This window comes from Anser cygnoides, chromosome 1, assembly GCF_040182565.1.
Source record: "Anser cygnoides isolate HZ-2024a breed goose chromosome 1, Taihu_goose_T2T_genome, whole genome shotgun sequence".
NCBI lineage: Eukaryota > Metazoa > Chordata > Aves > Anseriformes > Anatidae > Anser > Anser cygnoides.
The window spans coordinates 154,276,497-154,300,637 of record NC_089873.1 but is presented as its reverse complement, the minus strand read 5'-3'; the positions used below and the strand labels follow the sequence as shown (position 1 = coordinate 154,300,637).

Sequence of the window (24,141 nt, the reverse complement as noted above, 5' to 3'; positions counted from 1 at the left end):
AAAGAATACTTGAATGCCTCAAGGTACAGGAATCAGTGATGCATAATCCCATCCCTTGCATCCACATCTTTCTTTAGTGTCTTGATCCACCACTGTCCATATTTATTAACATTTCATGCATATTACAAAGGTAGCAACATTCTCATAGCTCATAACATAACTTGAAGATGATTCAGTAGGGTGAGTATTGATCATTTACTGCTGTTACTGGATAGAGAGAAGAATGTAAGATGTAACATGTTTAATATGGATTTTGGAGTTCAAGTATTTGGGGGGAGAAAAGGCACAACGATTCCTATTGTGGATGGCTTTGATGTTTTCTTTCTCTACCCAGGGAAACAAAACCACTCAGTCCATTGGCTAGGTTCAGATTTCTGCCCTTAGTTGTTCTTCTCCTTGGTTGATTTTAATATTTATTATTTTTGTTCTAAACTGTTCCAGTGAACATTGCTTTTTTTTTTTTTTTTTCCCCTTGAAAGGATTGCTTTTTTAGTCAGCAGTCTCATTTCTGATAAAGTTTTAAATATTTAATAAAACAATTGGTCTGTGGAAAGCACCATTTGCATTGTCTTTGTGTTCTTTCATGGTGGCTGAGGAGATTGACAAAGTAGTACTTTGTGTAACATCTATACTTATTTCTAAAGCAGAAGAGGATAGATATTTTCAATTTAGCATAGAATTCCCTACAGTACTTATCAGGCTTTACCGTCTTAACATTTTTAATCAGTTGTAAGAGATCCTCTTACTCTGATTTATATAATAGACATCAGCTTTTCTATTTTTGCTTCATTTGACTTCAAAATGTTTCCTATGCTATAAAAAATGGACATTTTGTTTTCACATTCCGTTTTTCTATATATAAAAGTTGATAAGAGTCTCACTTTTTAAACAGTAACTTTTCAGGACAAGTCATATTCTTAAAACAAGAGAAATGATATTTAATATCAAGTATATTACCCACATCTTATTTGACCATTTCTTCTCAAATGCATCTTGCATCTTGACTGAATTTTTCAAGGGACTGGTCATGTGTTTTGAATCCTACATCTGCTTGAGAGCTTTTTGCATTTTCTGGGGAATGCTGGACTCCTTCTTCTTTCTTTCTCTCTCTAAAGAGAAATGAATTATAGGAGGAACTGGGAGTTGTATCCTCCCTTAGCACTACGAAAAGTTCATTTTGAGCAGTAGCATAGCAGTCCTGTGACTTATTTGAAAAATGCTTTCTTCATAGAATCACAGAATGGTTCAGGTTGAAAGGGACCTTAAAGCCCACCCAGGTCCAACCCCCTGCCATAGGCAGGACACCTCCCACCAGACCAGGCTGCCCAAAGCCCCATCCAACCTGGCCTTGAACACCTCCAGGGATGGGGCATCCACAGCTTCTCTGGGCAACCTGTGGCAGTGCCTCACCACCCTCATAGTAAAGAATTTCTTCCTAATGTCTAATCTAAATCTGCCCTCTTTTAGTTTAAAACCATTAACCGCTGTCCTATCACTACACTCCCTGACAAAGTGTCTCTCTCTTTGAGTGAGTCTCCTCTTTCTTGGTGCTTTGTTCCTGTTCAGCCTCAAGCACCTCTTGTTCATCAGTGGCATTTCCTCCTCTCCTGTCCAGTGGGTGACAAGGTACGGGGCTCCTCCACGTGTTTCTGGCTGTCTGCCTGTCCTGCCATGAGCAAACACAGAGCACTTGCTTGCAGAGGCAGCTCAGGGCTGAAGGAGGGATGGGTGGCAGCTTGGTGGGACTGCAGTGCTCTGTAGCCACAATCCAAGTACACGGGTAAATTGATTGCTTGTGGCCGACTGGCGAAATGAGTGTCAGTTCCAGTCACAGAAGAAGTCTTGGCAGATACATACGTCTTATTTAGTGGTAACCCTTCGAGAAATTTTGGGTCTACTGCACGCTGTTAACCTGATTTCTTGCTCTGAGAACTTGCAACAATGTTTACATACAGGCAATTTTTTTTAGGCTTAGGCTCTTCACAGCAGTTGCTTGTGTTTGCTAATTAAAATATAAAATGCCTTAATTTTAGTGTTCCTGATTACTGTTGTATTTGTCAGGGAGGTTTGGAGACTGATCACAAATCAATCTTCTCCATGGCAGACATTGCAGGAAGAGTGTGACCTCACTGGCAGGCTTTAATTACTTGTTTCATGTGTTTCAACTGTCTTGAAAACTGCTAACTCTCTTTAATTCTGTGCTTTAGTCAGGTCCTCCAAACAGGAGGCTGAGTATAAATATGTGAAGCTCATAATTACACCTGTTCTGTCTAATGCCTTTTTAACATACAGTGCCCTTCTCTCGTCTACTCACAGGGTCATATCAAGGCAGATGAGCTCAGAGGGTATTGTGTTCAAGAAATTCAAACAAGTACACTTGTAGGGTGGTAGGTAATGTGCCTAGCTGGTTTCCTTTGATAACTCTTGGTTCACTCATGTTATTCCTCTGCACTCTGCCTGAAATACAAGGAATCAGAGAAACCTGCAATGAAGAATTTACTACTAATGCTTGAAATCAGAGAGAGTGAAAATGAAAGATTGTGTGGTTTTCTAAAGACAAAGATTGCATATAAAAAGCTATTAAAATGGTGCCTTTAATTCCCTCATTATACATTGTTTATTTTTCCTCAAAGCCAACCTTTTTGGGTCCCAGGAAGAAGTGTTTTTTCACAGTTTTCACAATTACACTTGGGGCAAAGCTTTTAGGAGCCATAAGGCACTGTCTTTACAGCAGATTAAATAGAAAGCCTTGTAGAAAGAGGCTAGTGCACAATCTGGCCAGTTGGCAACAAAAGGGGAAAATTTGCTTGTAAGTGATTGGTAAGAGCATTTTAACTTGGAACAACTTGGAAGATGATGCAGTTGCTAGGTAATGTCTTTCATTTCTAGAAAAAGTGTTGAGGTGAAAGCTAATCAATAAGGTAGATACAGTGTGATGTCATTTGTTGCCATGGTTTCTGAATTTAGCAGTCTGTTATCTGCAAATAATATTGATGGTTGCTATGCAGTTGAATCTTTTCATATTGTTGTTTTGTGATTATACAGCTCTTTAATCTTGGCTAAAGCTTCAAAGAACAGCGTGTCTAGGAGTTTAAACATTATAATAGATAGGCTTGTATTACAACCCTAAAATATCTTGAAATTTACTACCTAATAAACAACAGGCATCAGCGGGAAGTGAACAAGGTTAACATTTTGGTGATTAAACTTCCACAAAGCAGTTGACATTTTCTAGTAAATTAATCTGCAAATTAAATATCTCTGTGGAATTAGTGCTATGACTCATTACATGGCAGATCATGTAAAAGAGCGGTAAGCAGTCAATCCCCTGGATGATAAGGCAGTCAAATGTCTACAGCTGCAAATGGCTCAAAAGTCATCACAGCTTCTTGAACAATGTCCTTATGTTTCATATATCTTTTGCTGTTGCATTGTGGCTCTTCGTTAAGTTTGGGGTTTGCTAGAAAATATTTCATAGCAGCTTATGGAAAATATCAGGCTGAGAAGCAAATGAGCCCTATTTTTTCCTGATAGTTGTCAAGGTGAAGGAAAAGTATTTTCAAGTCCGGTCCTTTAAATCAAATACAATATTTCATGTTCTATGGAGAAGATGTTAGTTTTAGTGGGATGCCGTGTATTCTTTACTTGATTTATTGGCATCTCTTTACAGTAGTTTTTCCTGTTAGTTTGAGTTATTGAAAGCTTTTTGGAGGGAAAGAATTAAGAGATGAAAAGACAGCTCAGTGAAAGCTAGAGAAGGTAACACAGGGTGATCTGAAAGCCAAGGTGATTTGTAGAAGTAGAAAATCCATGGTACCCATCAGTGAAGCATTTTAAAGGGGGGAATGGTCAACTGGAAAAAGTAGAAAGAGAAATAGAGTGAAAAGGAGAAAAGAAAGGTTGATGGAAGAAAGAAACTTGTTTTACTGGGGTGAGAGAAGAATGGGGGGAAGGAAGTGAAGAAAAAATCAGGTTACAGTTTGCTGAATTCTAGTTTTTACATCTTCGGAGTGCCATTTGCCATGCTGTCAGGTCTTTTTTTTTTTTTTTTTTTTTTTTTTTTCCCCCTCCAACTAATTCCTCCTCCTCTTCCATTTCCACTGTTCTTTGCCTTAACAACATATTTCTTTAGAAAGTGCTTTGCCACCTTCTTTCTTGTCTTCTTCACACATCTCTCTGCTGTGTGGTGACATTGACTATCACATTTCTTTCGAACACAGAAGTAATTGCCATCATAGTCCTACTTGTCCCCTTAATATAGTGAGCGAATTGTCAAGGGCGTGCCCCCAGCGGAAGACCCGAGGAAGGTGGCACCGGGAGAAGCGAGGCGTTCCTTCGGCTAAGATACTGCTCTTGCAAAGCGGGCCTGAGCGTTGTGGATGACTCCTCTCCTGGAACTCCTCTAGAAATCCCCTGTTGGCTGTGCAGAAACAATAGCAGCCTTCAAGAAGGGTGTCCTCAAAGCACTGCTACTGAGAGGAGGCAGATGGAGGAGACATGCCGGCTTGATGATGATAGCAGATGTCAACAAGTTAACAATCTGAAAAGGAAACTAGCAGCACAGCAGTGCTTCTTACCCAAATGTTTAAGAGAGGGAGGAGGAAGGAAAAAAAAAAAAATGAGCAAAGCAACATGGAAGAGAAGAAACAAATCAGTAGAGATGATCAGCTAGAGCTGTAAAAGACTATCTGATGCTAAATCTGTAAAGTGCTGCTGCTGACTGGATTTGTCTAAAGAAGTATTTCACTATTAGGCTGCCACAAAGGAAGTGCATTTACTTCAGATGCCATATGCCAACTGTGCAATTAGGCTTCCAGTCATACATGCTGCCTGTACTAAAGCAGGGGGCAAGCCTCAGCCATTTGCAATTGCTGTTGCATAACGCTTGCTTTTACAGCCCTGGATATTCAGTTTCAGAAACTGCCCTGAGATTTTTTGTTGTTTGGGATAAAATACTTGTTATCTTTTATTTCCTCAGGGTATTTATCTTAGGGATATTTATTTTCTGTGTTGTTGTTTTTTTCTTCCTTAGGGAAAAACTAATTGTCAGATAATTTTAAAAACAGTTTCACATAATAAAATAACTCAATTTAAAGCAGATTAAAAAAAGAAAACATTTTCTGTCTTATAAAAAAACAAAGAACAACACAACACATTGTAATATAAGAGGGACAATTTGGTACATTGTACTAGTGAACAAATTCTTAACACATACATGCAATAGTGGTAAGTCTGAGACAGCTTTAACAATACAGTTTCTTAATTTGTGAATTTTTGAGGTTTTTCTTCGGCCAAGTCCTGATACCAATAGCCATTGCAGGAAAATGAATGTAGGTGAGAAGGAGACAAGGGATTTTTGGTAACTTGTGCACAGTAAACTGTACACAGCAAAGTCCCTAGAGCCACTATGACACTCCCAGCATAGTATATGCATTGTGATACCTTACAACCTGCCCTTACGCAATGGACTATGGTGTTTCACATAGAATTGGATGGCCCAGTGTCACTGAGCACTCAACTCAGATTTGGAGTGGGTTTTCCAAGCATGATACGAACACTAAAAGAAAAACAGGGATATCAATGTCAGCATTAAGTGAAAGTATCCTGGCCTTGGAAGTCACATACAGGCCTAAGGTGATATAATGCAACCTAGAACAAGAACTCATCAGCTATAGATACAAATCTTCTAGCTGTGTGTTATAGCTATGTGATGTAGTAGGTTGACTGTCGTTACTATAGACTTGTGAATAGTGCTGAATGTAATACCTAATGCAGTTTTTGCAGTTGACAGCTGGCTGTTTAGACTAAGGAAAATACGGATATTTAACCCACTTAAATGTTTTAGCAACTGGTTGGTGCTATTTAATAAAAATCTCAGAGCATGCTCCTACGAGTTCGCTTCAGTGTAGAGAATTCTTGACACAAAAAGTAGTTCACAGATCTGAAGTCTGGAAACTTGACTTGAGATTTATTAAAGCAATTTTCATTTCATTTTATGTCTGCATGACTCAGCTAAGCTCTTCTCTGGAGCTTTTATATCTTTAGTTCAGGTCTTGGGTCAGTCATGCTGCAAATAATCTCTTTTTATGAGTAGACTTAAGGCATATGTTTGTTTTTCTGTGTATTGATTTAGAAAGAGTTAGTTCCCAACCCAAATCTGAACAAGTGGTTCTTGTAATAGTTGCAGCACACTTTTTCTCGTATATAAGAAATTAAATGTACATTTTGATAATTCACAATATACAATATACTGCAGAACAAAGTGCTTGTGCTGCTTCAACATTGTGAGGAAAAATCAATTCTCACCAGACCTCCAAAAAAATAAAAAATAAAAGCACCCTCCCAAGGTCTCTAGCACCCTAATAGAGCGATTCTGTGCACACTGTGAAAAGCAATCCTTCCTGATACTTGTAGCTTGTGTTCCAGTACTAAAGAATCATTAGTCTCATCTGATGTTTCAAATGCAAGGAGGTTGTTGTGCAGGATTTCGTCTCCTGGGCTTTCTATCTTTTGTGTGAAGACTCATGAGGTGCAGGACTTGGCAGAGCTAAGACACCACACTAGTAATGCATCTCCTACACACGTCTGTTCCTCTCTGTGGTGTTCACCATGAATGCACCAACATTGCTACCTGTGATAGCGGTTGGTATGTCATGGTGAACAGCACCGGGCACCTCCCTCACTCTGCAGCTACAGCTCAGCACTCTACTGAGAACAAGCCACATTTAGGGCTCTGATGTTCTTCATTTCTCTGAGAAGGTAAAATAGCCTTTCAGTGCAGAAAGGAGTGTTCAAGTCCAGCAGGAGAATTGCATTTTTAATGTGGATGTTGAATTTTGCCGAAGAGATAGCACCAGCCCATCTAGCTATTCTATCAGAAATCATCAGGCATGTTGGAGCATTTGAGACAGAACTGTACTGATGTAAGTTCATAAAGCTTTTTTAGAAGAGGAAAACTTTTATTTTTTCCAATATAACTAGAGAATTTCAGGTTCAAATATTTCTAGTAGAATATTGCTCCTCCTTGCCCAAAATCCTTGCAAGAAACTAATCCCAAGGTTTTCATTCTTTGTGTGAGATCAGGCCAATATTCACATGTTTAAAGAGGTTGTAAGGATACTTTTGCATGTATTAAAAATGCTTCCAAATGTGTCCTTTATCTGGCACCTCAGAAACCATCCTTTAGGTCCAAGAATTACCAACATTTTAAAAGCTGGGGATCCTTACATGTATTGTCCTAATTACTCTTTATAATGAAATATTAAGCCCTCCTCAAATCTCTGCATATTCTGTGTCAATTGACTATATGTCAACCATCTATATCAGAACTGAACTAAATTAGTAATAAACTAACAGTTCCTCAAGTCATTTCTATTGTTTAGAGTAAGAGAAAGCATTAATATTCCCCAGCAATGTGAAGAAAACTATAAGGCACTGATATTTTTTATAGGCAGTACCTTATTTTTATATGAACAGTTATTTTTTTTTTTTTTAATGAAAAGCCATTCTAGGTGTGGGAAGCCATTGCAGACTACTTCGGGAATGGGAGATGCTAAATAAACTGTTTGTCCACTGTTTTCTGTTTGAGTTTATGCATTTCTCCACATTGATTAAACTCAACTGGATTACACTTGCTCTTAATGCTTCAGACCGAGCAGGGTATGATGAGATTGTCCACACTATTTTTGGCAAGTGTTGCATTTTTTGTACTCATTTTCTGTGCCATTTATTCTCTTTGGCAGTCTTTTGACTCTGCCAGTCAGTGATTTTTCCTTTTCCTTAACTGAAGCTGCTATATTCTATCTATATACTTCCTTAAGTCATATCTGCTTCCCCCCACCCAGCATGTCCCCTGAAACTTTGTGATCTTCTGTGCAAATCTTGACAACCCCCCTTTATCTGATTTGCCATTTCTCAACATTATTTTGGATCAACTGATCCTGTCCAGCATGAAATGGGTTCTGATGATAAAAAGACAAAGCAGCTTTACCGAATATGCTCATTGCTCAAAATTGCCTGATATCAAATAAATTGCATTTTCTGTTAGGTAGTGTTTTCAGATGTTAAACCTGGGACAGCCATGGGGCAGAAAAGTCCTTCCTGAAGGCACACTGCCTTCTGTTCATCACTGGTGTGAAACACCATCCTTCCTAGGTGCTGATGAACCTGGTTTGCTTTCAGCACAATCTCAGCTTGGGCTGAAGGTTAGTGCAGCAGTTTGGTACTGTATTCCTTACACATAAGAGAAAACAAAAAACAAAAACAACAACAACAACAACAACAACAACAACAACTTTATTTGTTTTCATTTAGAAGATAAACAATCAGTACTGTGCATAGAAGAATCATTTATGTTTTAGAGTTATAGACGGGAAAAGACAATGAAGTACATTTTATTATATTCTGTGTTTATTTTTACATTGAAAGCTATTGCTGTTTCTTCCTGATGTTTTTGCGGCAATAACAGAGTAAAAATGTTTTATTATGCAAGTTATATACTTCTAGGACAGTGCTTTAAAATGAAAATTACCTGTATGAAAGAGACTTTCAGTCAGTCCATATAGGAAGCTGGAAATTGGTTTGAATGCAAGCAGCTAGTGTCACAGCAATTTGCATGGCAGCAGATTTAATGTATGTCTAAGGCACTGTTTACTTTAGCTAAGCTTTCATAAATGTTGGACAAAAGAAATGAAAAACTACTATAGTAAATGATGAATAAAATCAAAAGCTAAATGCTCAAGGCCCAGATTTTTAAAATTCTAGAGTCAGCTACCTAACACACTTATGGGTTTTAATGAGTTGTGGCATTTAAATTTCCTTTATAAACAACAGCAACAAAAAGCCCTAAGCTGGTCTTTTTTTCGGTCTTCAAGTAATAACAATTATCAGTAATAAATTAAGACTCCTATTGACATCAGTGGCAGAAAAGAGTGCGAAGAAATGTTAAGAATGTAGACAAAAAATGTCTTGTATAATTATTCCATTTTTAGAAAATTGCATTGCAAAAAGTAGGTTAAGCTTTTCAATACTAATAGCTAATACAACATCCATCATAAAGCTACCTTCATCTGAAGTCATCAGACGAGGAAATTTACTGTCCCTGTTTAGTGAGGAGAGGAAGCCAGTTGCTATTAAATGTCTGAGGTGAATTTGTTTCTCTTTACTCATAAAGTGTAGCTCTCTCTCAGACAGTTGAAAAGGTGATGAATATTATAGCCCTCGTGTTTAATTGTTTCTGTATGCCCTGGAATTTAAAGAGAATTTAGGATGTGTTTGGCAGTAGCTTTCCCTCTATAATCAGGTTGCTATGGTAAACCTATTATTCCAGACAAAGAAAGGGTATGTTTAGTGAAGTGCTGATCCCTCTTCAGTATAATGTGAGCTTCAAATTACTTTTGAACGACTGAATTTGTATGGTAAGTATTTTAACACAATAACTAAGAGAATAAGGTTGCAGAATAAGGTGTGGCTTCTGTTATTTCAGTAGCAGACACATTTGACAAGGTAGTAGTATGGCTGAAGCAAACTCTTTCTTCAAACATCTTCTGCTTTTCCCAGGGAAGAAACCTGAAGTTTATTGTTACAGAATGATATTAATTTTTTGTGTTTATCTATATGGCGATAAACTCAGCCTTTGAATTTTACATTTGCTGCCTCTCATTTAGTTAGTTGTTCAGAAGCAAAATGGATTTAAATCCTCTGTTGAATTACCTCCAGAGTGTGCCCACCTTACATGATCTAACCAAAATCTCAGTACTTTTGGAGGAAAACATGCTTTTTAAGTCAGTACGAAGTTGCAGTTATTTATTGCCACAACTAAATTCCCATCTCACGTTCCTCGTGCTGGCTTTGTCATATTTGGAAAAGGAATGGTGAAGAAATAATTTGAGTACCACTTTGAGCAGTGTACTAAGCTGCTATGACTGTATCTATGAGTATTTCAGAGCGGAGAAATAGCTCGGGGATATTCTTTTCCAGAGCACTAGCTGAGCACTAGCTGACTGAGGTTTCTGTCCATTTTCAAGAAACAACCAGCTCTGCTGAGATCCACAGCCAGGTGATCTAAATCATACCCTAAACTCTGTGGGAAGCTAGCCAAAGGAAAATATGAGGCACAAGTACCAACAAGGAACTTGGCCTGTTTGGATGTTGGTGTTTTATTCATTAGCTAAGACGAGAGAAGTGAGGAGGTAAATCCCCTTCAATTTTGAAAAAGCAAACTGAGCTTGTATCTCATACATGACAAAAATGTGCCCGATCTGCCTGGAGAGGGGATATTCCTCAGGTTTTCCCCAGTGAAACTGTTGCACATGAACAAAAACAAATAAATATTAATTGCAGCAGGGACTGAGAGGAACCTGATCCCATTCCAGTGCAAGTGCCCAAACACTGGTCTCTCAAGTCATTCTCTCTTATTAAATTACATATTACGAAAGGTAATGCTTAATTACAGAACATGCAGGAGCCTCATTACAGAACCTTCCTTTGCTCATCCCTCTGGAGGATTTTCCATCTCTGCTGACTCCTCTCTTCAAAACAACTTGCTTAAACTGATTTTATTGTCCTTCAGGCATCCTCCTTGTACCATTAGCTGGCCAGGATGCCACTGTTCAAGACGGTTCTTTTGTTTATTTTTATAGTCTTCACAACAGATGGGTCCTGTTCATCAGGTACCTATCTGCCTAGGGGCGGCTGACTATTCTTTGGGACACTTGGTGGTGTAACATTTTGTAGAAGCCAAGATGTCTAAGATGGATGTATAGAAAGAGACTGAGATCCCCAAACAGCGACAAGTTGGACACATTAAAAGTTTCTGTATATATTTAAGTATTAAGGAGCCATTTTGTACCAGTTACAGTTAAGCTTTTCTTAGCAAATAATTATAGCTTAGGGAATGCATGCAAATAATATCAATCATTCTTTATACAATTCTGTTTTAAATGTTGACATGATTACCAAATACCAGTGTATTTCATGATATGGTAGGTGAACTTATGAACTTCCTATAATGTTTCTTTCTGGAACTAGTATCTTCAAACAATTGCCAATGCAATGTCGTTTTAGAGTAATGTTTATTATAAAGGTATCATGAAGCATTGGCTATTAATTCAATCAGCATGTCTTTTTTTTTTTAAAAAAAAAAAAGATTACAGCACTTTAGATAATCATAAAGCATCTTTCTAGACTGCATCCTGGCACATACAATTTCAGCTTGAAAATGCAATGAACATTAATGCTTGGAAAGATGAAGAGCAAGGCAGCTATAAAATAAACTGGAAATTTTGTCCAGAATTGATACGATCCATCCAACTCCAGTTTAATTAGACCGATTTTGTTGAAAAAGAATTGTAACAAAGTTAATTTACAAGCTGACAAAATATGGAGTAACAATGATCTGGTGGTATCTTGACCTAAAAGGTTTTATTGTCACAAAGCCTACAGTTAGAAAAGCCCCATTACGGTTCCCCTTAACAGTCCTTTCTCATTGTGCAAAATATTACAGCAAATCCAAAAAAAAAAAATAATAATACACGTGTCAAACTGTTTGGGTGCATAATGAAAGGCTGTGCTTAGAAGGCTTTTTGCTTGGGAGCAATACTTGCTCCTACTGTATCTTTGGGTTCTGCAGTCAATAGTATCCCAGACCTGAGCTGAGTCACATTGATGCTATGATTAGTTCCAGAGAAAAAGCCTTTCCAGAGAAAAGTACCCAATGCATGTCTCTGGTGGTCCTTTTTTTGCATGTGTTATCTCTTCTCAAGCCTATCAATTTTGCTATTTTGGTCCCTGGCTTGTGTCATATTTTGTGCATTCTTACAGTAGCATCACGTTAAAAGAATTTACAGATATGCAGTCAAACTTAGAAGTTAGGAAAGAAAAAAAACAACATTACCTTGACTTGAGTCTTCCTTGTATTTGTGTAATTTAAGACTGTCCTTAATTTTATTTATATATTTATTTTTATATTTAACCATTTAACTCTGACTGCTCTGAGAGCTTCAGAGAAGAAAATCTGTGGGTCTTGCTGAATCTGTTCCCCCTTTAAGCTCTGTGGATTTCTCCTGTGAACAGGTTGATCAGGTTGATGGAAGGGAGGACTATGACAGAGGTTGTGCTTCTACTTCTATTTCATCAGGTCTGGAAAAGAAAAATCATAGTTGTTTTTTTTTTTTTCTTTTCCAAATGCCTGAGAGAGTATTTAAAGAGTTATGATTCTACATGAATAAAGTAGACTGCATCTGAGTCCTGTGCATAAGTGATTTAATTCTAATCAAATTCATTAGGAGTTTCTGAGGTTTGTGCTAAATATTTTAGATCAATTACAGAGGTTAATTATGCAGTTAAACATGTGGCATAGCTCTGTTATGCAAAGTTAAGATATGAAACAGATACAATGTCAATGACTGCTTATTGTTGCTGTTTCCATCGGGATGTGACAGGGATATACTTTGCTTCTGGTTGCCATGGAGGAGGGAGAGTGGTTTGGCTTTTTTTGTTTGTTTTGTTTTAGGGCTTATGTGGATACTTATAATTAATACAGAGTGACTTGTAGTTTGTCTTCGGGAGGGTAGACTATAGAATAAGTTTGTTGTCTTATTTCAGTTGTTTCATTGCAGTTGTGACTCATAAACATTTGTTTGTTATTACAGGGAAATGTGAATGTGGCCAATGCACTTGTTTCCCTCCAGGAGACAACAGAGTTCATGGTAAAAACTGCGAATGTGATGATCGGCAGTGTGAAAGTGCAGATGGTGAAGTCTGTGGGGGTATGCATTCACTCAATATAATATAATTAATATAAATCTTGGCAGTTTATAACTTTATTTTTCCCTTGATTTCATAACATAATGGCACTATAAGTTATTGACATCACTGATCAGTTATAATAGATTATAGATTTTTGTAAGAAACAAGCCCTGTGTATATTGAATGTTAGTATTTATTTAAAAACTTCAGAAGCCCTAAGAGTGAAGTAGACTAGATACACCTAAAAACATATATGTAAGTGCTGTAGTACATGTCAGCTTCCATCAGTGTTCTTTAAAGAAGAATAAAGATGCTTAAATGGAAACTTGAAAAATTAGGTAATTTTTCTTTCGCACTTAGTATAGTTGATTTATTGAGAATGTTGTATTAAACTTGATAATGACCAGCAATACATTTGAATATTTCATATTCAGTAACAGTGATATTTCTATTTTCTTTAAAAGGAGAATGTATTACAGAAGAATCTAAACGCTTGAGATACACTGCCACTGTACATGTATATGCAGATTTTTTTTTTAGTGTTAACAGTAAAAACCTCACTTGTTGATTTTTCAGTAATGAATGTCGGTATTAAGCAATATTTCAAGTTATTTTTAGATATGTAAACGCATACCTACCATATAGTATTTAAAAACAAATGAGTTGTATTTGTCCTAAATTCTATCTTTCTATATTTTATTGGCTTTCTTTTTGAAATATTCATAATATTAACAAAGTAGTCAGTATGAATCCTGACACATTTTATTATATTTCTTATTTCTATGTAAGAAAAAATCATATTGCTTCATAATCCTTGTGTACATATAAATTCTGACTACAGGGAATTTTTCTTCAAGGTCTCTGCCAAGCAGAATGGAAAAATTCTTGTTAAAGTCTCTAACCAGCAGTAATAATAGTTTATAACATTCAATGTAATTCAATAATATGAATGTGTAGAAAAAGAATAATTTGAAATTTAATTTTGTTCAAAGGACATAAAAGCAGACAAAAACACTGAAAAGCTGGGTCATATTGGTTATAGGTTAAGTAGCTGGAAACCAAAATTCATCATCTTCCATGATTAAAAAAATCCGTTCCATTTATGTCATTCGTATTTTACATTATTCAATAACAATGCTTCAGTGTTAATACTTCTAATTAAATAGCGCATTTTGGAAATTAGAGACAAAAATTCCATTGTTCCTTATTAGCAAGGGCACATTTTAACTTTTATTGTTGGCTACAGGACCTCACATTGAAATGATAATCAGCTCAACACTTGAGCTAGTGTCCATTTTTTACTGTGTAGGAGACACTCTAATTCACACTATTACCTGAATAAAGTCTCTACTTTAGTCTAAACAGCGTTGTCCAGTGGCAATGACAAAAATTAATTAATTCATTTACAAAATAATACACTTAAAATTTATTTTCCTAATTTTGAAACAATGAATAGAAAGGAAAACTAGCTCATGAAATTACAAATCAAATGTAGTCTTAAGCTCAACTCCTCCACTTTTATTCAAGCTGATAGTTTAATTAGTAATGATAATCTGCAGTTGAAAAGGAGTTATATGGGAAAACACAACTCAAGTGACTGTGTCCTGCTTGAAATTGCAGTGCACAGCCTGCGTTGACAGGACTTCAGAAGGTCAAGCCTGTGATTTTGCTTTTCTAGGGAGCTGAGTTTATTCCTTATTCTTTCCCCCCGAAAAAACATAGAATAAGCACCATATCAGGAATCCTATTGTCCCGTGCTCTTTTGTAAGTAAAGGGAGAGAAGTAAGCACAACACAAGGTTATGATTAAATCCACCAAGATTGGAGGTGACCTCTGAAATGCCTCAAGAGAGACCAGAGAATTTTTTCTTACCTGTAGCTGACTGAACAAAATGAGGTGCAGCTGGTCTCTAGAGTTTTAGTCTTCCCAATTAGAAGCCATGCCGCTGCTAATGCTGCCCTCTAAAAATTGTTGGATTTTTGTGGTAGGTCTGTTGGGATTGCAGTGATAAATAACTGGCAGATTATTTTTTTCATATTCCTGATGTTTTAATTCCTTGTCTTTCTATTGTATTTTAAAATATAAATTTGTTTTTAGATTATTCTACATTTGATTCTAATTTACTCCTTGAAGCATGTTCCTATATCATAATTATGTATGATTATATCTGCTCTCGTTTTTTTTCAGCAAAGAATGTTTTCCCATCTTTCTCTGTTTCTGTTCTCAGGCCACACAAGTATTTCTTTGTGCTTGTCTGGCTTTTCCATGTGAAGTGTGCCAAGATTCAAATTAACAAACATAAATGTCTTACTAATTACACAGTTCCCTTCCATATAGCAATTTTCATTCTCCTGGTTGCTGGAGCTCAGTAGTGTGTGTTCTTCATTTACTTTCCCTCCTCTTTTTTTTTTTTTTTTCCTCTTTTCTTCCTTTCTCCTTTTTTTTAATTACTGGCAGATCCAGAGCCCTTATTTTCTTTCATCATCCTGTGTCCATCTGTGCTTCTGATCCACCTGCCCAAGAAGCCACCCCTCTACCCCAATAATCTGTTGCCTTTCCACTTCCTTAAACTTCTAGCACTTGAGGGAGCACCTATTTAGGTGTAAGTATAGGAATGTCTACATATACATTATCTTCAGAGAGTCCCCATTGATTGCAGATTTCTCTTCATCTCACTGTTAAAGAATTGAAATCCCTCCCCTTCGGATTCATAAGATGAGCTTTTTACTCCTTATTCATTTTCTGTAATTTCAGCTTCCATTCCGTCTTTTCACTGAAATTTCTCTTCCCTCAGTTTCTGATGAGATGTAGGAATGCCTTTCATTGTTATCCTCTTCAGCTCCTCACAGTGTCTGATGTGACCAAGAGCTTCAGCCCTGCCCTTTAGGAATTATCAGATATTTTGCTTGACTATCACTTCCGAAAACATTTTGAATGCTTCCTTAGATATATGGTATTTCTCATCTCCTCACTTTTAGGAGATTCTACCAACTTTAGCCTTGTGTTCTTTCCCATTTTGCAATTTATCTATTTAAAGAACTCCCACTAATTTTGTGTTAATGGTACACACATCTCTCTCTCTTCCTTTTGTATTTGCCAATCTTCCATCTCAGCCTGAACCTCTTAAATCTCTTGCTGAACTGCTTATTCCTTCCTCTTTCCTTCTCCTCTTTACATTATTATTTTTCTACCACTATCACTACCTAGGCAATTACTGTCAGGCCATAAGGCCTGGATAGTAACTCTGGCTGCAGAGAATTAGAAGCTGGACTCTGATTGTGCAGAGTCTGACAGTGAGCATTGAGTGCCTGTAAGTACACAGAAAGAGTACCAGTGTTTTGAAATAAAATGCATGCTGAAACGAGAAATGTGAATGACAACCTAAATCATTTGGATAAGAATTGTTACTGGCCTCCTCTGACCAGCAGAGATTGATTAATAGCTTGCTTTCCAGACCAGCTGTCTATGTGATGGTAGAAAGACATGAGGCGAAGGATATGATAAATTAGGGTACAACTGAGTGAGACCTTATTACCATGTTTCTGCATGACTGTAGTGAGTCATTCACTTAAAAATTCAGCTGCCCATCACTGCAGTACCAGGAATAGAGACATTGCTTCTCCACAAAGACAGAAGTTTCAAGAGGACTCAGCACAGATTCCACAGCACTCTGATAAAACATACATATTCCCCTTCTTTTGTCCATGCCTCTGGAGAGACTTAATATTCTATGTCTGGAGCAGGTGTCTCATGCAGCTTTTTTGAGATTGGTATGTTCTACCTACCTAAGGACCTGTTCCCTGGAGTTCAGTTTCTTTCAATGATGTAAGATTTGCCCTTATGTATTGCGCTGCTGATCCTCAGAAATATTTTACATCATATTTTCTTTGACTTTACGCAGTTTCTGATACTTTCATGCGCAAATTAAATGCTTTTGGTGCCAACAGCGGCACATACATGACTGGAGAATCACAGGTATTCCAGCACGAGTTCTTTCTCGGTACAGCTGTGTCACTGATATACACAAGGCTTAATCTTTGCATATCCTGTGTCCTGGTGAGAGATACTTTTCTCACTCCTCTGAGGTTATGGCTGTGATACAAGCTGCAGATGTGTCCTGAGCTTACAAGAGTCATTTGTTCCCCTACTGTGTCCAGTAATGTTTTTCAGTGATATCACTGCTGGCTGCTCCACCTCATTGAGCTGACAGTTGCTCTACGTGTTCTGCTCACTTTCAGGACTGAGGGCAGGCAGGCAGTAAGAATTCAGGACAACAGTAAAGATCAATTTGAAATTGATCTGATAAAGCTCTGAACTCCATTCATTTTGATTTGCTCTTTGGATCGTTATTGGCCTTGCTGTGAGTTCTTGTCATAACAAAGCATCATCTATTGAAGGAATCACACAGAAGCCCTTCTGGGTCCTCCACATGCTACCAGTAGGTACAGGATTATGCTGCTTAATAATCCTATGATGAAAACAAGAAAAAAAAAATTGGTTGAAGCTCCACACAAGCTTTACTGGGGTGTTTAGCAAAGATTGAAGCTTATAACTCATAGCAGGACCTTTACATAGCTCTAGGGATGCTGCCATACTGTTTTGTGTCACTAGTTCAGTCTGTGTCTTATATACTGGGCCACCAATTATGTAATCAGCTTTGATGAGACCTTTTCATATTTAGTCGTGGAAGTTTGTACTGTCATTCATACTAAGAAACAACTAAACCTCTCATCACCCTGGTAAGTGAAATCTTTGACTGGTGGCAATAGAATACCTTGGGAAGTCTAATATGTATGTTTTCAAGTAAGCAAATTAACTTTGATGATTTCTTAACTATTTGTTTTGTCCACTGCACATCAAAATATAATGGTAACATTGTAGAGAATACAGTTAGGTAATGGAATAACTGGCATGTCACATCCTGTCACATCAAAGAGTAAATACAGCTATCTTCTTTGTTTGTTTGTTTTTACCAATGTATTTAGGCTCATAAGTTAGGGATTCTGGTTGTAGTTTGGAGCCTTGTAAAAGTGGAGGAGCTGCTCTGTGCTTTGGAGAAAATGCTGAGGTAATAAATAGCACTTCACTCAGGTCTGCTTTCACATCTCTTTCTCCTCTAAGATTAGGAAATCAGTGAAGCAAAACTCTACATAAGGCTTTATCGGAGGAGAATTTATACATATATATATTTTAAAAATCCCCAAGTAAATTGATTTTCACCACGCAGACACATTCATTGTTTTAATTCACTCACACTCACATGCTCACATACTTGCAGGCACCAAAATATCTGGATTTAAATGTTTGGCCAGGATCACTTGTGTGTGATACAGAAGACGAATAAGAGCCACCTGCCATCAAGTCCTTACTAGGTCTTTTCTTCTTGACTGTCAACAAGCTGCTGGTCTTTAGACATGTCTTTTATATCCTTTAGAACCCATTCTCTTGACTGAGGATTTTGCTTTCTTTTACCTCCCTAAGATTTATGCAGGTCTGGTGCTTGTTGTCTTGACATTCTTAGGATAATATTGTTCCTGTTGGGCTCAAAAGGAAAGGAATGACATATATAATGTGCTGCTTTGACGTCCTTTGTTGTTGAGCAGTCTTCTGTTCACATCGAGTCATCATGACATGCTCTTACTAGAGTAAAGGCCTTGTGGTCTTGACAAAATGCATTTGTCAGTTTTTCTGCTATGAACGTGCTGTTGGCTGTCAATGGGGGTCATGTTTTTAATCTCATTCTGGTGTTTCTTCTGGTGGTTACCTAAACATTTCCATTCATACTTCATTTACACCAGTCTTAAAATTTCAAATAGTAGTGTATGTATTAGCAAAGAACAAGGGAACACCTGCAATTTCTACAGCCACAATTGCCAGCCTTCTGTTTTATACTTTTGCAACAGACACAGACACATCACGTTCTTAAAATTAGTGAAGGATTCTAGGATCACATAATCATTACCAGGACTTGCAATGCAGGAACTGCCTCTCAAAAGGCTAGTATTGCCCCTAATTGCTATTCTCCTTTGAATATAAGTTTTTCATTACTATCCAGCCAGGCTAAGTAGTTTGATTCACAGGACATGCTGACTTCCTTTTTTGGAATATAACTATGCATTATTATATGGTAAAGATATGCTCCAAAAATGGTTAATTAATGAAGGTTTCTAGGTCCATACTGCAGAAATCATGAATGACATTTATTCTCTCATCTGTGCAGTGAGGCAGAAACATGACATTTTCAGATGGCATGTTCTTATGAGACCAGTAAGACCATAACCATTAAAATGAGGAAGCTATGATTAATGATATGCTTCATTAAGCAAAGCTAACTTTTAATATTATGGTGCAGTTGCTGTTAGACAATTTCCTCATTTCTTGCAGTAATACTGCTTCACAGTAACAGAAGTATATAGGACATAATATAGCTAAAATGCTTAGGAACACCATATAGGAAAGAAAAAATGATACCAGCCTATCTTCCCACCACAGACAGCTTTTGAAACTGGCTGGTCTGAAAGTTCAGAAATAAGAATTCAACTCCTGACTCTACCATGAATTTCACAGACTATAGGGGGTTGTTGAAAGCCTTCAGTTGACCAAACATAGGTACTGTGTATGATTTCCAATGCCCAAAGCTATCCTACCTGACCCCAGTGTGGCTCTACAAGGACACAGGGAGACCTGTATAGTTGCCATGATGAAATCCTTGATGTTTTAGGCTATGTCAAATGGTGCTGGGCATCTGAACTGAACTCATAATTTCTCTGTGGTTCCTGTTGCGTTCAAATAACATTTTTTTTTTCTTCCCCATCTTTTCTATTGTAAACTCTTCAGAGAAGGGACTAAGTTCTCTTGATTGAGAAATCTGAAGTCAGTCATTGTTACAAATTCAGAATTTTTATGCTATTTAGTAGAGATATTTCTGATGTTTATTACTGAAAATGAATGCAGTTGATTCTCTTGAGGAAAAAAATTTCAAACACATGATTAGAGGGTAAAACTGATGCTGAAAAAAAAAAAAAAGTAAAAATGACCATAGGATAACGCTAAGTAGAGAGTCAGTGATTCAAAGCCTATGTCCTTGCTCTTAACTGCGTTATCCTAGCTCTGAGGCACATCCAGAGACAACAACAAATATATTCAAAAGGTAACCAGAACATGTATTAATGTGCATGGTGTATTCTGTATTAAACTCAGTTGGTGTTACTTAGCTCAGTATTTCACATTTTTTCTTTTAAATGTACTACAGATTTCTGTCCTGGTCATACAGACATTTGTGTAGGTGTAGGTGAAACTTCGCATAGATGCATAGAGAATTTAGTTTGTTCAGCTTTTAAGACAGCATAAAACATGATTTAGGATTGGAATAAGGTTTCTAATTGAATATTTCTGTTAAAATGAACAATAAAGAAATTGCTAATGCACCAGTATTTAAGTTGACTAATAGATACTAATTCATAAAGGCCAAAAAGGGGCTTGTGTGTTGAACTTCATATATTAGAATATAAATAGCCGTTAGACTACAAACAGCCATTACGCTATACGCAGGTTTCGCCTATATTGAAGTCTGTGTACTTTGTGCAGCCTGTCCCTGAGAAGGGCATACAGCCATGCTCTGGAGACTAAGAGATGAGCAGCCTATGCCAACGTTGCTAGTAAGTTAGTTCCAGTAATGGTCATCCTTGTATAAATGCTGTTTTATTTCTGAGATGAATTTGTCAGTACTAGCTTTTCTCTCTGGTTCTTGCTTTGTCTTTCTGTGGTAGTTCAAGAATTCCAAGAAGGCAGATCCTGCTGTAACATTTCTTAGACTTTTTTTTTTTTTTTTTCTCCCACTAGGCTACAGATACAGATCTTTGAAGATCTTTCAACAAGCCATTTTCTCTGCCCTTTGAATTCTTTCTTTGGAACTTTTTTGGGTCTTTTCCAAGTTTTTCAAAATCTCTTGAAATATGGATTATCACAGTGAGTTTCCATTGCATCAGTGCTCTAAATGTTTCTACTACTGTTCCTACTCAGTTCTCTCCTCTTACATGCATGTGGGGATTGCATTAGATCTTTTCACCGTAGTGTTCCACTGGAAGTTTCTCTTGAGTTACCTGTCTATTGCATTCCTCAAGCTGGAGCTACAGTCCACCTTTACTAGACTTGGACAACACTAAGCAAACTATTATGAAAATATAATAGACAATCAGTATTTTGTTTCAGATTTTTGTTAGGTTTCTCTGCCTGTAGTTGTCACAGCTGTTCCAATCTCCTGGCATTCTCCTGGCATTCCAAGATTCAATAAAAATAAAAGTGATCAAGTACTTTTTTTTTTAATCAACTCTTTTAGTATATGCAGGCAGGTTAGAAATACTTCTCCCAACAGATTATTTTTAATATTCTTTTATGTTAATAATATAATGGAAAATACTTTACTATTCTTGGGTAATAAAAAATAAATCCTGCTTATATTTAAATATATAGAGAAATATTTGTTTCATTTACTGTTTCATTCTAAATTGGGGATTTTGCACTACGCTGAGATTTTTCATGTTCCTAAAACACTTTTTAGACCTGTTATTCATCCGGTTACTAATTTTTCTGGCATCTCTTTGTTTTTTATTATGTCAGTTTTATTCAGAACCAAATTTTTTATTTATATTCATTGATATCTATTTCGTCATTCTTTCTTTGGCTGTACAGACTTCTCATTCCTAACTAATAGAGTTAGTAGAGTCTGACAACATTTGGAGTTGGCTGCATGTGTTCTCTGGAACTGAAGTTCCCCACAGCCACACAGTTTTCTTTCTAAGCATGGTAAGAAATAACTCATTCTAGTGTCTAAGTTGATTTGGGTCAATCGGGGTTACCAATTACCTCTGCTAGTAATCTGTCTAAGCTTTTTTTGTTGCTGCATTCATCTTTCACATTTAAATCTTGTGGTTATTGGATTGATTGATAATTCTAAACAAAATGACAGCTTCTTTAATATGATCTTTTTCTCTCCTTTGCCCCACTATGTCTTATTTTTTCTACTGAAGATTAATGTTTAAAACATTCATATTACATATTTAAATGTTCATTAACACTGATTTTTATGAATGAAGATTTATCATCTCAGAGCCATTGCAGTATGCAACTTGTTTGTGATTTTAAGTGTTTTATGTTAAGTCTGAATTGATGATAGGCCAACACTTTCCAGTAAATCTGTTTGATCTGAACAGTTAAATCAGTATTTCATCACGTTAGCCAGTTCAATTGGGCTGAACTTTACATATTCAATTAGAGATTTTCCTTTTCCCCTTTGCTTTTTCTGTGATTGCTGTATTCTTGAATTTTAAACTCCTCCATGAAGGGAATTTTCTTCAGATCTAAAAGGACCTTACATGCTTTTTGTTGCTGTTGTTCATAATTTTGAGAGTCTGAGATTCATTGGAGTGAAACTGGGACACTTTCAAAATAATTTGAATATTGCATTCCACTGAAAGCAGTGGTTATGATGTTTTGGTCCTTCTTTTTGGTTGTTCAGCCATCTTCAGACAAATGCAAAGACTGTCTCCAAGTAGGATATACACAACTGAACCAAATAAAGCAGTTACTCACAGGCTAGCATACGTGGAAGACAATGAGGAATTAACAAGCATTGGGCTAAGCACTTGCATGCTCACCACCAAGGTGGATTGGGCCCCCAAAGAGTTGCATTTGCCCAAGCTGGCATCAACCAGGAGGGGACAAGCCAGCTGCCACAGCTTCCACAGAGACCCCACATTCCTGGGGAGCTGCTACCAACCTCTACTCCACTGTAGCACTGATGGCTCAGCCTGGGTCTCCTGGCTGCAAATGTACCACTCTGACATCCACCGGCACCCATGGTCTCTGTCCATTAGGTCTCACACCAAATTTTGGTGTGAGGATGTAGGTCATGCAGCCAGGACAAACTAAAGCTGGCCTCGGTGCCTTTGGACATGGGCAGCAATGGACCTAGCAGTGCAGGGGGGAAGCTTGCAGCAGGGGGAGTGTCATAACAGTGAAAACTATTGCCCTATGGTTTCTTCTTCCACCAGAAATGGAAACACGATGTCTTGAAAGATTTGCAAATAAGTAGGAGAAGACATCTGAATGTATTGTAGAGAGAAAATCTAATTGAGAGAGGTGTAGATAAGTCTTTGATGACTCCTGTCCCGATAATTCCAGCATTGTCTCATGTCTCACATCTCATCTCACCTCATCATATAGTAAATATTATTTGGGTAAATTAGACTCCTCAAGACAAAAGAGTTCTTTATGCTTTGGGGATTTATATGGTTGTACTGGGTGTAAGTGGCAAAGTTTTTCGGGGGGGGGGGGGGGGGGGGGTTGTGATTGCAGAGGTGGTCTCTGTGAGATGAGGAGCTGCCCCATGTTGTGCACAGCCAGTTCCAGCTGGCTCTAGAATAGAAGGGAGGGGAGGAATGGTCAAAGCGAAAAAAAAAAAAAAAAAAAAGCATGTAAAAATGTTATGTGGGAAATTCTAAGCTTTATCCTTTATTTTCTGCAAATTAATGGATTATTTGTTACCTTTTTATTTGACTTGCATGAAGGCTTTACAGACATGATCATTCTGTGCATGCTTTAAATCATAATGACTGTACAAGAAGAATGATGCAGAATTATTTCCTCGGTTAAATCAGCATGGATTTCTTACTATTCTTTGCTAAAATGAGTACAAGTATTTCTATCTCCATAAATAATTTTCCAACACCTAAATCAAGTAGAGCATTTTGCTCTTCAGTAGCTGATGTATTCTTAAATCTAATCTGTATGTTGCTAAGAAAAGAATTAACAAGGCAGATAAAATGCTCTGACAGCAGCGTATCCCATAGTAAGTTTTTGTAGACCATTGTATGCCATCTACCTGGAAGCAACATACGGGAAAGTATGTCTGCTTGTTTTCTTCCTCTTGTGTTTTGGTTTGTGGTATAGCTGTTGCTTCCCAATCCAACACAGAAGCTAAAGTAGCATCAAGTGTCTATTATTAATAGCTATCAATGTATAATATTTGATTTATGTTAAATGCATATATGTAAATTTTTAATTCCTGAATGTCAGTTGCAAAAGTGGGCTAGAACACTCTCATAATAAAACTATATTTCATTGTTACCAAGCATTTAAATTTGTGTAGGTAAGCAGACCTAAGAAATAAGGAGCAATCAATACATAATCTGGGCTATAAAAATGAACATTTATATGGCTGTAAATATGAACAGCTCCAAGATTTTGGAGCTTCCAGTATTTTTCTAGTTTAAATTAGTGACATATTTGGCTATCAGTAAAGTCTTAAGGAATTCCACTTGCTGCAGCTACAAGATTTGTCTCTCCTTTGGGCTGCTGTCAGTACTGCCTCCTGGTTTACAAAGTCAAGTTGCA

General features: G+C 37.1%; 1 protein-coding gene across 1 annotated transcript in view; it reads left to right on the top strand.

The window, feature by feature from the left end:
- The window catches only part of ITGBL1 (integrin subunit beta like 1), a 153,423-nt gene that overhangs the window by 115,620 nt on the left and 13,662 nt on the right, over window positions 1–24,141 (top strand). The window contains exon 8 of the mRNA XM_048072730.2: window positions 12,651–12,767. Coding sequence (XP_047928687.2) covers window positions 12,651–12,767 — 117 coding nt within the window. The remainder of the gene's footprint in view (window positions 1–12,650; window positions 12,768–24,141) is intronic.